The sequence below is a fragment of the Kogia breviceps genome, chromosome 1 (genome assembly GCF_026419965.1).
Source record: "Kogia breviceps isolate mKogBre1 chromosome 1, mKogBre1 haplotype 1, whole genome shotgun sequence".
Classification (NCBI taxonomy): Eukaryota; Metazoa; Chordata; class Mammalia; order Artiodactyla; family Physeteridae; genus Kogia; species Kogia breviceps.
In genome coordinates this window covers 43079753-43091989 of record NC_081310.1, presented here as the reverse complement: position 1 = coordinate 43091989, position 12237 = coordinate 43079753, and the positions used below count along the sequence as shown (strand labels likewise).

General features: G+C 36.3%; 1 protein-coding gene across 1 annotated transcript in view; it reads left to right on the top strand.

Annotated features, from left to right (window-relative positions):
* The window catches only part of CEP350 (centrosomal protein 350), a 139255-nt gene that overhangs the window by 9972 nt on the left and 117046 nt on the right, over positions 1 to 12237 (top strand). Inside the window, exons 3-7 of the mRNA XM_059056093.2 lie at positions 4353 to 4438; positions 5473 to 5516; positions 7605 to 7719; positions 8559 to 8718; positions 11317 to 11939. Coding sequence (XP_058912076.1) covers positions 4366 to 4438; positions 5473 to 5516; positions 7605 to 7719; positions 8559 to 8718; positions 11317 to 11939 — 1015 coding nt within the window. The 5' untranslated portion in view covers positions 4353 to 4365. The remainder of the gene's footprint in view (positions 1 to 4352; positions 4439 to 5472; positions 5517 to 7604; positions 7720 to 8558; positions 8719 to 11316; positions 11940 to 12237) is intronic.

Sequence of the window (12237 nt, the reverse complement as noted above, 5' to 3'; positions counted from 1 at the left end):
AGTTCATAAATAGGGAGAATGGAAAAAGAACAGAAAAAGTAACTTTAGAGGAAAGGAACTATAAGAATACTTCGCCTGTTTCAAGATTACCTCGCCTCCAGGTTCTCTCAAGAAACTTCAACCATCAATTATATTTTCTCTCGTGTATCTCTAGCTTCCTCCCCTCCATGAGATTCTTCCTATCAGCATTTATACTTAATTGATAAAGTCTTCTTACTTAAAACAAACACAAAAAAACCTCAATCCAGCACCCTCCTCCATTACTGCTCTTTTTCCTTCACAAACTTCTCAAAAAAATTGGTTGAATACATTGTTTCCATTTAGAAGATACTTTTCGGTCATTCTTCAAACACTTACAGTGTGGTTGCCACCCCCATTTCTCCACATTTAGCTCTCACTAAAATCACCAAAGACCTCTTTATCTCTAAACCTAATGGGCATTTTCAAATAACAAGCCCTCAATCTGCTTGGCCTTTTGGCAGCATGTTTGACCACTCTCTTGTAATACTCTTTTCCCTTGGCTTCCATACACTACACTCTGATTTCTACTTCCTCTCTACTTCTCTTTCTCAATCTCCTTTACTAGCTAGTCCTTCTCTTTTAAATCTTGGGGTGCAAGAGGGTTTGACCTTGGGCTCTTTTCTTCTCTAAAACTATACTTTCTCCCTGGGTAACCTCACCTATGCCCAAGGCTACCATCTATATGCCAATGACTGCCATTATATGAATGACCATTAGAGGCTTTCAGAGGTTTGAGAGAGAGAGAGATCTAGATTTAATTTCCAGTTCTGTCTCTTATTACCTGAATGACCTTGGACTAGTTCCATAGTCTGTCTGATACTCTTTCTTCATCAGTACAATGAATATAGGGATAGTTGCCTCACGAGATTGGAAATAGTGTCTGGAAAACAGTATAGCCCTTGGCCCACATAGAAGAAACACAGAAAATATTAGCTATGATTATTACCTATTAACTGCCCTCATGGTCATCCCCCAGAGTGTTAGAGGTCTGTAATTTTGGCTTCTGGTTTAAAATGATTGTTGTCTTTTTTTTTTTTTTTTTTTTTTTTTCTGCTTTGGGTCTTTGTTGCTGCGCACGGGCTCTCTTGAGTTGCGGTGAGTGGGGGCTACTCTTCATTGCAGTATGTGGGCTTCTCATTGCGGTGGCCTCTCTTGTTGCAGAACAAGGGCTGTAGGCGCTCAGGCTTCAGTAGTTGTGGCACGTGAGCTCAGTAGTTGTGGTGTGCAAGCTCAGTAGCTGTGGCGCGTGGGCTCTAGAGTGCAGGCTCAGTAGTTGTGGCACACGGGCTTAGTTGCTCCGCGGCATGTGGGAATCTTCCCGGACCAGGGCTCCAACCCTTGTCCCCTGCATTGGCAGGCAGATTCTTAACCAGTGCACCACCACGGAAACCTGCATTTATCTTAGTTTTAAAGTGAAGTCTGCCCAAAGAAAACTTTTGTCATATCATTGACAGATTATTTAGTAATGTAGAATAACTCATGTTCGTTTAGTTATCACTTGACACTTGGCTAGACCAAAAATATCTTTGTGAAAAGGAGAGTAAAGTGAGTTAATTTTTTAAACTGTGTTGGTAGCTGATTAAAGTTTTTATGGCTAGAAAATTTTTTTCTCATTCCAAAAAACTTTATGTTTTATGAAGTAGTGTACTTCTCATACATATAAAACACAAGTTGAACCAGGTACCCTGTTTGAAACAGTCTGCAGGAACCATCTTTTCACATATGCATTGCTACTAGAGATTGGAATATGCACAGTGTTGGTTACATACAATAAAGTCTGATTAATTAACCTTTATTTTTTAATAATTCATATGTCATAGAATACAAGCCAATCAGAAAATTACTTTCAGTAAAATTTCGCTACCAGATAACAAAATGCAGTCATTAAAAATCTATATGACAGATACCAAATAATAATTAAGAACCCAATTTTCTTTGCTGACTTGGACTTAAATAAAATCTTCACTTAATCTTTGGCAGAAGAGCTCTTTGTCATTAATTTTTGTTTTATTTTTTAAATTTTGTTTAATTTTTTATGCAGCAGGTTCTTATTAGCTATCTATTTAATACATACTAGTGTATATATGTCAATCCCAATCTCCCAGTTCATTCCACCCCCCCAACCCTGCTTTCCCCCCTTGGTGTCTGTACATTTGTTCTCTACAATATGGTTAGAAAATTTTTTAGCTATTGGCATATTTGTTGAGTTTAGATTTTCTACTACCTGTCTGTTTTTAAACACCTAGATTGACTTTTCTTAGAGTCATATTATCTATGAAAATTTGTATTTTTAGAACATTTTTGAAAATTTTTTCTGAGAAATTTATAAACCAGGATTGTTTACTATAGGTGAAAGTAACTCCCTTAAAATTAATTATACCTTTAGTTTTACATGTTTGGACTTAGTAGGTAGGCTTTTCCTATTCTTAAATTAGGGTCTTTAATATTCACCGTATTGGACTGCCTTTACAGACATTGAAGAAAATTATTTTTATCAAATATGACAAAGGTTTAGGGCTTCCCTGGTGGTGCAGTGGTTGAGAGTCTGCCTGCTGATGCAGGGGACACAGGTTCGTGCCCCGGTCTGGGAAGATCCTGCATGCCGTGGAGCGTCTGGGCCTGTGAGCCATGGCCGCTGAGCCTGTGCTCTGCAGTGGGAGAGGCCACAACAGTGAGAGGCCTGCGTACCTCAAAAAAAAAAAAAAAAAAAAAAAAGACAAAGGTTTAATATATTTATAATGTAAGAACTCAGCAAATCAATAAGAAAAACTTTAATATCCTGGTAGGTAAGTGGGCAAAGAACAAGAAAAGATAATTCACAGATGAAGAACTTAAATTAAGATCTATGGCGAATGTTTAGTCCTGCTAGCAATATACTAAATTCAAATTAAAGCAACCATATTCTTCCTTAATAGGAATATAATTAATATTCCTTAGTAATCAGCAAAAGTAAAAAGCATAGTTAATATTAAAATATATTAATGAAACTGTTGGGTTCATGTTATTGTAAATTGGAAAACAGTTCAACATTGAACCTCTAGAGTAGCATGTTCTGTACATTCTTTAGTTCAGTTTTAGCACACTTTGTAGATCCTGTTCTAGATAAGCGATCCAAATAAGCATTAATGTACACAAATATGTTCACTTCAGTGTTATTTATAATAGAGAAAATGAGACATAATACTGTATTGATAATCTCTTGCTGGCTAACTCCACTTCCAGGATAGTTCACTCATATGGCTGTAGGAAGGACCCTCAGGTTTTTTTGCTACATGGACCTCTTCATAGGGCTGCTTGACTGTCCTCATGACATGGCAGCTGGATCCTTAAGAGAGAGGGAGAGAGAACAAGCATTGCCTTTTATGACGTCGTCTTGAAAGTCACACTTCACTTCCACCACATTTGATTTGTTAAAAGTGAACCACTAAGTCCAGCCTACATTCAACGAGAGGAAAATTAAGCCTCTTCTTTTTTAAAAAAATTTATTTATATTTTATTTATCTATTTTTGGCTGCATTGGTTCTTCGTTGCTATGCACAGGCTTTCTCTAGTTGTGGCGACTGAGGGCTAGTCTTCGTTGCAGTGTGCAGGCTTCTCATTGCGGTGGCTTCTCGTTGTGGAGCACAGGCTGTAGGTGCGCAGGCTTCAGTTGTTGTGGCATGCTGGCTCAGTAGTTGTGGCGCACGGGCTTAGTTGCTCCACGGCATGTGGGATCTTCCTGGACCAGGGCTCAAATCTATGTCCCCTGCATTGGCAGGCGGATTCTTTCTTTTCTTTTTTTTTTTTTAATTAAAAAAATATTTATTTATTTTTGGCTGTGTTGGGTCTTCATTATTGTGTGCAGGCTTTCTCTAGTTGCGGTGAGCGGGGGCTACTCTTCATTGCGGTGCACGGGCTTCTCGTCACGGTGGCTTCTCTTGTTGAGGAGCACAGGCTCTAGGCATGCAGGCTTCAGTAGTTGTGGCACGCAGGCTCAGTAGTTGTGGCTTGAGGCCTCTAGAACGCAGGCTCAGTAGTTGTGGCACATGGGCTAAGTTGCTCTGAGCTGTGTGGGATATTCCCGGACCAGGGCTCGAATCGATGTCCACTGCATTGGCAGGCAGATCCTTAACCACTGGGTCACCAGTGAAGCCCATGATATAATTTTTAATGGTTTACTTTTCCAAGCAAAAATAAAGTGATTAGATTATTAGGAACTCTTAAGAGAATACAGATATAACTTTTAGAGATGACAGAATTCTTTACTGACTTTCATGAAAGGCAAGAGAGGGCATTTTCTTTACTAATATTATAATATTGATTTTCAGTGAATGCTGATGATGTGATTGCAGGTAAATTGGCAGGATGAGGAGCAGCAAATCAAAAGAGGTGCCTTTACCAAATCCAAGGAACTCTCAAAGCACGGATACTGTTCAAGGTATGATTTTTTTTTTTTGAAACTGAACTTAATGATTTGTTTAGGTCATGTGCCTAAAATTCTGGGCTATTCAGTAAATGAAAATTATCCATATGCTTTGATTTATAACAAGTGGATAAATAATTTTTAAAATTCAATTTTGTTTTAAATATACAAGATAACCTTATATTCAAAGGCACCCAATAGTAAACTGTTTTGTAAGGGAAAACATCCTTTTTAAAAATGAATCAGTATATGTAAAATTAGTTATATACTATATCTTACAAATTCTGACTTAATGTTAATAAGTATCATACAGCTCCCAATATAGTTGTAGACCTGTAGTGCACAGATAACAAAAATAATAGTCTCATTGAACTCTTTTTTTTTTTAAAATGATGCATTAGGGGTAACTTTAATTTAGGGCATGATACTTTTTGAGGGACTTTGACAAACTGGAGTGTATATGAAGCAAGATTATTGGGTTTGTGAGGAATCTGGATATCATGTCACATGAGGGGCATTTGGAGGAGATGAAAATAGTTATCCTAGAGAAGGATGACTCAAGGGAAATATATAGACTTAAACTCTTTGAAGGGCTGTTATCTGAAAGACTAAATAGATGTTACCTTGTTTCTACTAGTAGATTGAAGTCTGGAGTAGTTTTCCAATCTTTTCATATCATAATATGAAATGCAGTACAATACTATATTTTGTATTTGTTCAGCTCATTGGGGTAAACTGAGGATACTGCTTATTGTTAGAGATGTCTGATGGGGTGTAGGTGGCGGGGGGTGGTGGTGTTAGTCCAGTTGTCCTGAGGACTAGTGGGATCAGTGTCTAATACAACTAAACCATATATTGGGAAGCTCGGCTTTAGAGGATGGGAGAGGAATCATGTTTTGACTCAATATAATAAAGCACTTGCTGGGGAATAGTTCTGCCTAATAAAGTGATTCTCAAACTTTTGAGTGCATTTGGGACCTTATTAAAATTCAGATTCCAAGGTGCACTTCAGAGATTCTAATTCAGTAAATATCAATATTGCCCAGCAGATATAACCACACCATGGGATGCACTTTCTCAGACCAAGGCTGCTGTAAGTAATTATAGGTTCCATTTATTTCTTTCTAGTCTAAATTTGATTGCCTGTTATGATTGAATAGATTACAATTTTTTTTCTGTAGTGCTTTTTTGATAAGAAAATAAGGTTAAACATTTGTGTAAGAAGTTATGTACTATATGTTACAAAATGAACATTATTGACAACTATTAAACAGTAAAGCAATAATTAAGACACTAAGTATCAGAAACATTAACACTATGGCATAAGATTAAGATAATTTGTACTGTTTATTCTGCGTTAATAAATTTGCTCAATTGGTATGTTGAGATGAAGATTTAAAACATAGAATGTATTTGAGAAGGTGGGGCTGTGTCTAGGTAAAAGGCTCACAGTCAGGAAAGGAAAGGAACAGCTTTTCCTTGAGTGGACTGTGAGTTACCTCCTGTTTTTTTGTGACAATAGCAGTCTGTTTTCTCTTAGCACTGCTGAAGAAGCATGATTATGGGCAAATGTTCTCATTTATATTCTGTCCAATCTTGTCTGGAGTTTAGGAATCCAAATTTGGCAAGTGATACATAGCTTCTTCAAAGAGAGACCTTTTCCTTTTTTCTTTTTCATCTGCTCTCTAGGCAAATTACTCTTCTAATATATATTTTGTTTTCTTTTGTATTCTACCTGAGTTCGAATTATCTATTTCTTTACTGTCTGAATATGGTGTTTTCTGTCCCCTAATCTTTTGAACTGGTTTGAAAATCAATCTGGAAAAGGTACTATAACCTAGGTTTGGTCATAATGCAGAGTCAAATTTTGGCCCCATGAATACAGCAGTCAGTATGTATATATTCTCTCCTACATGAGTATTGTATATCTATGACATAGGAATAGTTTCTATCCCCAGTTTAATTTAGAGCTAAACTAATTTAGAGCTGAATTGTTAATAGTTGTTTTCCAAAAAAAATTATTGGGCTTTTAAAAAGAATTTTTAGGGATAAGTGGTTCATAATATAAATGGGGGAAAACGTCTGATACAGAACTATTAATATATAAAGGATTATTCCAATCTTGTGAGTACATTGCACTGCAGAAATCTGAAAGAAGATAAATCAGAATTTTACACAAAGTTTCTATCTCTGTGTGGTGGAATTTTGATGATTTTAATTTTATTTTTTTCTGTTTTCTGTTTTTTTCAAGTTTTTTCCCGTAAGTATGTGCGGGGAAAATGCTTTTTAAAACCATTGGTGGTAACATCAAAAGTCGACTTAAATTGTAAAGTGTATGGAAGCCTGAATTCTATCTTGTGAATTATGTCCTTATTGTGAAACTTATTCTGTAGATATAAAACTATAAAAAATTGTGGCGGGCTTCCCTGGTGGCGCAGTGGTTAAGAATCCACCTGCCAGTGCAGGGGACACGGGTTTGAGCCCTAGTCGGGGAGGATCCCACGTGCTGCAGAGCAACTAAGCCCATGCACCACAACTACTGAGCCTATGCTCTAGAACCTGCAAGCCACAACTACTGAAGCCCGTGAGCCTAGAACCCGTGCTCTGCAACAAGAGAAGCCACTGCAGTGAGAAGCCCGCACACCACAACGAAGAGTGGCCCCTGCTCGCTGCAACTAGAGAAAGCCTGCGCGCAGCAATGAAGATCCAATGCAGCCAAAAAAAAAAAAAAAAAAAGTTGTGGCTATTTGAATAGTCCTAAATTTTAGTCTAGCTAAATTGATTTTTCCTCATTTTTGCATGTAAAATGCATAAAATATATAGAAATGCACAAGATATGTAGCTTAATGATATGCAACATACAATGTCAGAAAATTAACTGCTTTTAAAAAACTCAACGATTAAAAAAGTAGGTCAACAGGACAAATAGAAACTCTTTGATGTTCTACAGACTCTTTGATTTTCTTGTCCAGATTTGGGCAGCATTGAGCCAGTTGTTAGTAGAGCTTAAGTAGTAAATAATGGGAAAACTATTTTTTTAAATTAGAATAAAGCATTCCTAAGTTTTTTCTACTTTGGAGAAAGGTGTTGGGCAATATAGTTTTAAATAACTAATTAAATTGATGGTAGCTGGTTAATTTACAGGATTAACCTGTTTGTTTTGATGGTATTTAAACTTTAGCTGAGACACATTGAAAACAAATTGGAAGTAGCCCCTACGAGTACAGCTGTGCTTGATTCTGTCATGGATACCAAGAAATCTTCTGCAAGTGCTACCAGAAAAATAAGTAGAAAAGGTATGCATGAGGTTAATTCCAAAGATATAAATATATTAAATATGAATTTTGATGTTTTATTTCAACTTAATTTTTTCTTATAGTCCCATGTATTTCCTTGTTCTTTTGTCAGAGACTATATACCTCATCAGCATTTAGGTTTTTTTCTTTGGTACTGAGTAGTTACAAAGCAGCCTTGTATTCAGTGACTGTACATGACATTTTCACCATCTTTTGATCAGGGACTTAGCACCACTGCATCACCTTTGATAGTGAGTTTTCATTTGTTGTTAATGAGAATTTGATTTTGAGCCTTTAGGGTTATAATGTTTTTTTTTTAATTCACAGGTATATCACTTTGAAATTTCGTTGACTTAAGATTTATATTTTTTTGTTGGGGTTTAAAATCAAAATTGGAATATCTGTCTTAGAGATACTCTCATAAATTGACACAGTGTAAATATTTTCTGTGGTTACCTTTCATATATTTAATTCTGTGGTTGCATAATTAGTGGGATAAACCTGCAGGTTAGTACTTTCCACCGATACTGTGATTCTTTTTTATTAATCTGTGAGTCTTGGGTTTTATCTGATACTTCTTTTTTTTGAGTCAGAACTTTTGACAAAAAGGAATTTTTTATGTAGAATTTTATTTTGCATTGTTTGCTCAGAATATAGTCTTTCTCTGTAAGTTGAGATACTGTAATAATTTAACCTGAATTTTTCCCATCTACTTATATAATATCCAACCAGGGATTTCAGAAATAATAGATACCTAATTTATTTTCTTAAATACTAGTTGCATTCAGAGACAGTTGTATTTTACATCATATGTTCTCATAGATTTCCTTTTTCTTCAGATGGTAGATACCTGGATGATTCTTGGGTTAATGCTCCAACCTCCAAATCTTCTAAATCACGAAAAGAGAAATCTCGTAGTCCTCTCAGAGCTACCACCCTGGAGAGTAACGTAAAGAAAATTAATCGTGTGGAATTTCGTGAACCTTTGGTTTCTTACAGGTTAGTGGGGTTTTTTTGTTTTGTTTTGTTTTTGTTTTTTGTTTTTTAAATAGAGTTAAAATAGAGTTAATCTGTAGTATTTATAGTAAGAGTATAGTTTATTTTCTCAGTTTGTCATAGCACTCAGGATCTAGTATTATTACCTTTTTCATTTTCCAAAAAGGTAAAGCAAAATCTTTTATATTATGAAATGCTGACTTTCTGTTTTTTTACAGATGGAATATTTGGGGAGAAGAAGTAGTAATATTTGCTCCAGACCACTGCAACTGTAATAAATATGTTTCCTACAAATGAATTACTCAGTTTCTTTTATCACCTTCTGTATGAAACATTGCCAGATCTGTTTCTACCCCAGTTCATTCTCCAGCTTATTTAACCCTTCCTCTGTGCTTCCTCTGTTAGAGCACTTTCATGTTGCATTATATTTTGATTCCGTATCTACCCATTACATTAGTTTATCTAAGACTGTAAATCTGTCTTATTCTCAAAGCATTATCTTAATGCCTGTTATTTACTAAGTATTCTAGATATTTTTTCCAACATTTTATTATGAAAATTTTCATATTCATAGAAAAGTTGAAAGAACTGTATAGTGAATATTTAATAAGTGAGTGATTGAAAGACTGTGTGAAATTACTTTTTTTTTTTTTTGGTGAGTTCTTCCCTTTTTAAGATTGAAGCATGGTAGATAACCTACCATTTTATGCTTTGTTTTATTCTTTACATGTGCTAATTTTAGACCTGTGAATTGTTGCAGTCTGGTCAAGATAGTGAAAGTAATTGAATTTAGTCTTGATTCTACAGAGAGAAGCTACAGAACTGAGTTCTCAGCCCCCATCTTGTTTAATAGTCAGCCATTCAGAACAGGGTCTAATGTTTTTTGGGTCATGGACTCCAGTGAGACTCTGATGAAAGCTGTGGACTATCTCCTTAGAAAAATGCACACACTCGTGCACTCATGACAGATACAAAATTACCATATTATGCTGTAATAGAGTCATGACTCTTAAGAATTTTTGTGGCATTTAGAGTTTTATACCTATGTATGAAATATTTAGATCAGTACTTACAATGGAACCATTAATGTGAACCACACATATGTAATTTAAAGATTTTTAGTAGTCACATACATACACACAAAGATGTTTTACATTCTTTTTTGTTTTAAATCTTTTAAATCTGGTATGTAATTTACATTATAGCACATCTCAGTTTGGACTAACCACATTCAAGTGCTCAGTTGCCACATGTGGTAAATGCTACTCTTTCAGACCTTGCAGGTTCAGATGGTTGTTTATCTGCTTTTATAACTTTGTTGGGTAGTTTTTCTTTTTCTTTTCTTCTTAAAAAAATTTTATTTATTTTTTGGCTGTGTTGGGTCTTCGTAGCTGTGCATGGGCTTTCTCTAGTTGCGGCGAGCAGGGACTACTCTTCATTGAGGTGCGCAGGCTTCTCATTGCGGTGTCTTCTCTTGTTGCGGAGCACAGGCTCTAGGCGCGCAGGTCTCAGTAGTTGCAGCATCCAGGCCCTAGAGGGTGTGGGCTTCAGTAGTTGCAAAGCATGGGCTCAGTAGTTGTGGCGCGTGGGTTCAGTAGTTGCAGTGTGCGGGCTCTAGGGCATGCGGGCTTCAGTTGTGGCATGCAGGCTCAGTAGTTGTGGCTCATGGGCTCTAGAGCATAGGCTCAGTAGCTGTGGTGCATGGGCTTAGTTGTTCTGCGGCATGTGGATCTTCCCAGACCATGTATCGAACCCGTGTCCCCTGCATTGGCAGACAGTTTCTTAACCACTGCGCTACCAGGGAAGTCCCTGTTGGGTAGTTTTTCATGTATTCTTCCTACTGCAGAGGCTTGTCTTCATTAACCTCCCTTTTAATTAACTGCTCTGTTCCTAAAATATAACTTATTTGAATGATATGTAAAATAAAAATAGTTTGTGAAGGAATACTTTTGCTAGTGTTTTTATGAGTAGAGAACATGGACTTTGTGATATGTACTTTGGCTGTGTCCAGTCTTCTTTGCTTATTCTGGTGTTTCTAGATATGCTTTACATAATTTGAAGCTGCCAGAAAAGTTGTCTGTGTTTCAGAGAGGTTAAACTTTACTAACCACATTTATTTGGAGGAAAATATTTACTGTACTTCCACTTTATTTCTACTCCCAATTTATTTTCTAATTTGATACATTATTTAGAAGTTATACATATGAAATGTCAGAATTTGAGAACTTTTTTTCCTAGTTCTTCAGATTTCATGGAGAAGTAAAATGTACATTTTGGTAATAGTGTCCAGTGAATATGCAAAGTCAGATTGTAATCCTGTTTTCTGGGGTTCTTAAGGAAATCTCTCTATGCATCTTTTGCATATTTCTTATTTTATAATATGCAGATTATGATTTAGATTATTTGCCATAATCTAAACTTTGATAAACAGGAGGCATTGAGCATTGAATTTTAATAGTAGTAATGGTTATTTTGTTTGTTTTAACTTACTGGAACTTCTAGGTTTTGGGGGTCTCTAATGTTAGCTTAGAGTTCTCTATTCAGTTTGTATGACTGGTTTTTGTACTCTTTATTCAAAGCTAATTATTTTTTTAATAACAGGGAAGTCCGTGGTACACCTTCTAACATAAGTCCCAGCCATTTAGAGTCAAAGCATATATATTGTGTGGATGTTAATGAAGAGAAGCCTGAGAGTGGGAACCGGATGATATGCAATCAGGAAGATCGGAATATACATTGCTGTGATTTTGAGAGCTCCCAATCATCTGTCGTCAATGATACAGTTGTTAGATTTTTAAATGATCGACCAACAATTGATGCATTGCAAAATTCTGAATGTTTGATTAAGATGGCAGCTCCTATGAGAAGTGATGAAGAAAAGCCTAATAGAGCGAAAGGAAATGAGAACACTTTGAAGGCTTCTGTGTGTAACATGGGCCGTGATGTTGATTCAAAAGTGTTACGGTTAACTGATTCTTCTCCATCTTCTACTAGTACCTGTAATTCCCAAAGATTAGATATCCTAAAGCGGCGGCAACATGATGTTAAATTGGAAAAACTCAAGGAGCGGATTAGGAAACAGTGGGAACACTCAGAAGAAACAAATGACCAGGGCCAGAATCTGGGTCATATTGACCATCCAGTAATGGTTGTTAATGTTGATAGCTCAGTGACAGCAAAGGTCAGGAAAGTGGCAACAGCACCACCTGCTCCAACATATAAAGGTTTGTAATCAGTCTTTGTGTCTTTTTCTGTCTTCCTTCCTCCTTGTCTCCCTTTCTCCCTTGGATGTATTTGAGTAGAGAGGACCACCTCTAGAACAGGGTGTGATTCTCAAATCTAATGCCTTAAAAAATTAATTCAGGATACATGCTAAAAATGCAGATTTCTGGATCCTACACTGGATCTAAATCAGAATTTCTGGAGATAGGGTCCAGAATTGGAATTTTTAACAAGTCCCTCGAGGTTCTTATAGTTTGAGAACCACTGTATGAACATTTAATAAGTTGAACAAAAGAGAAA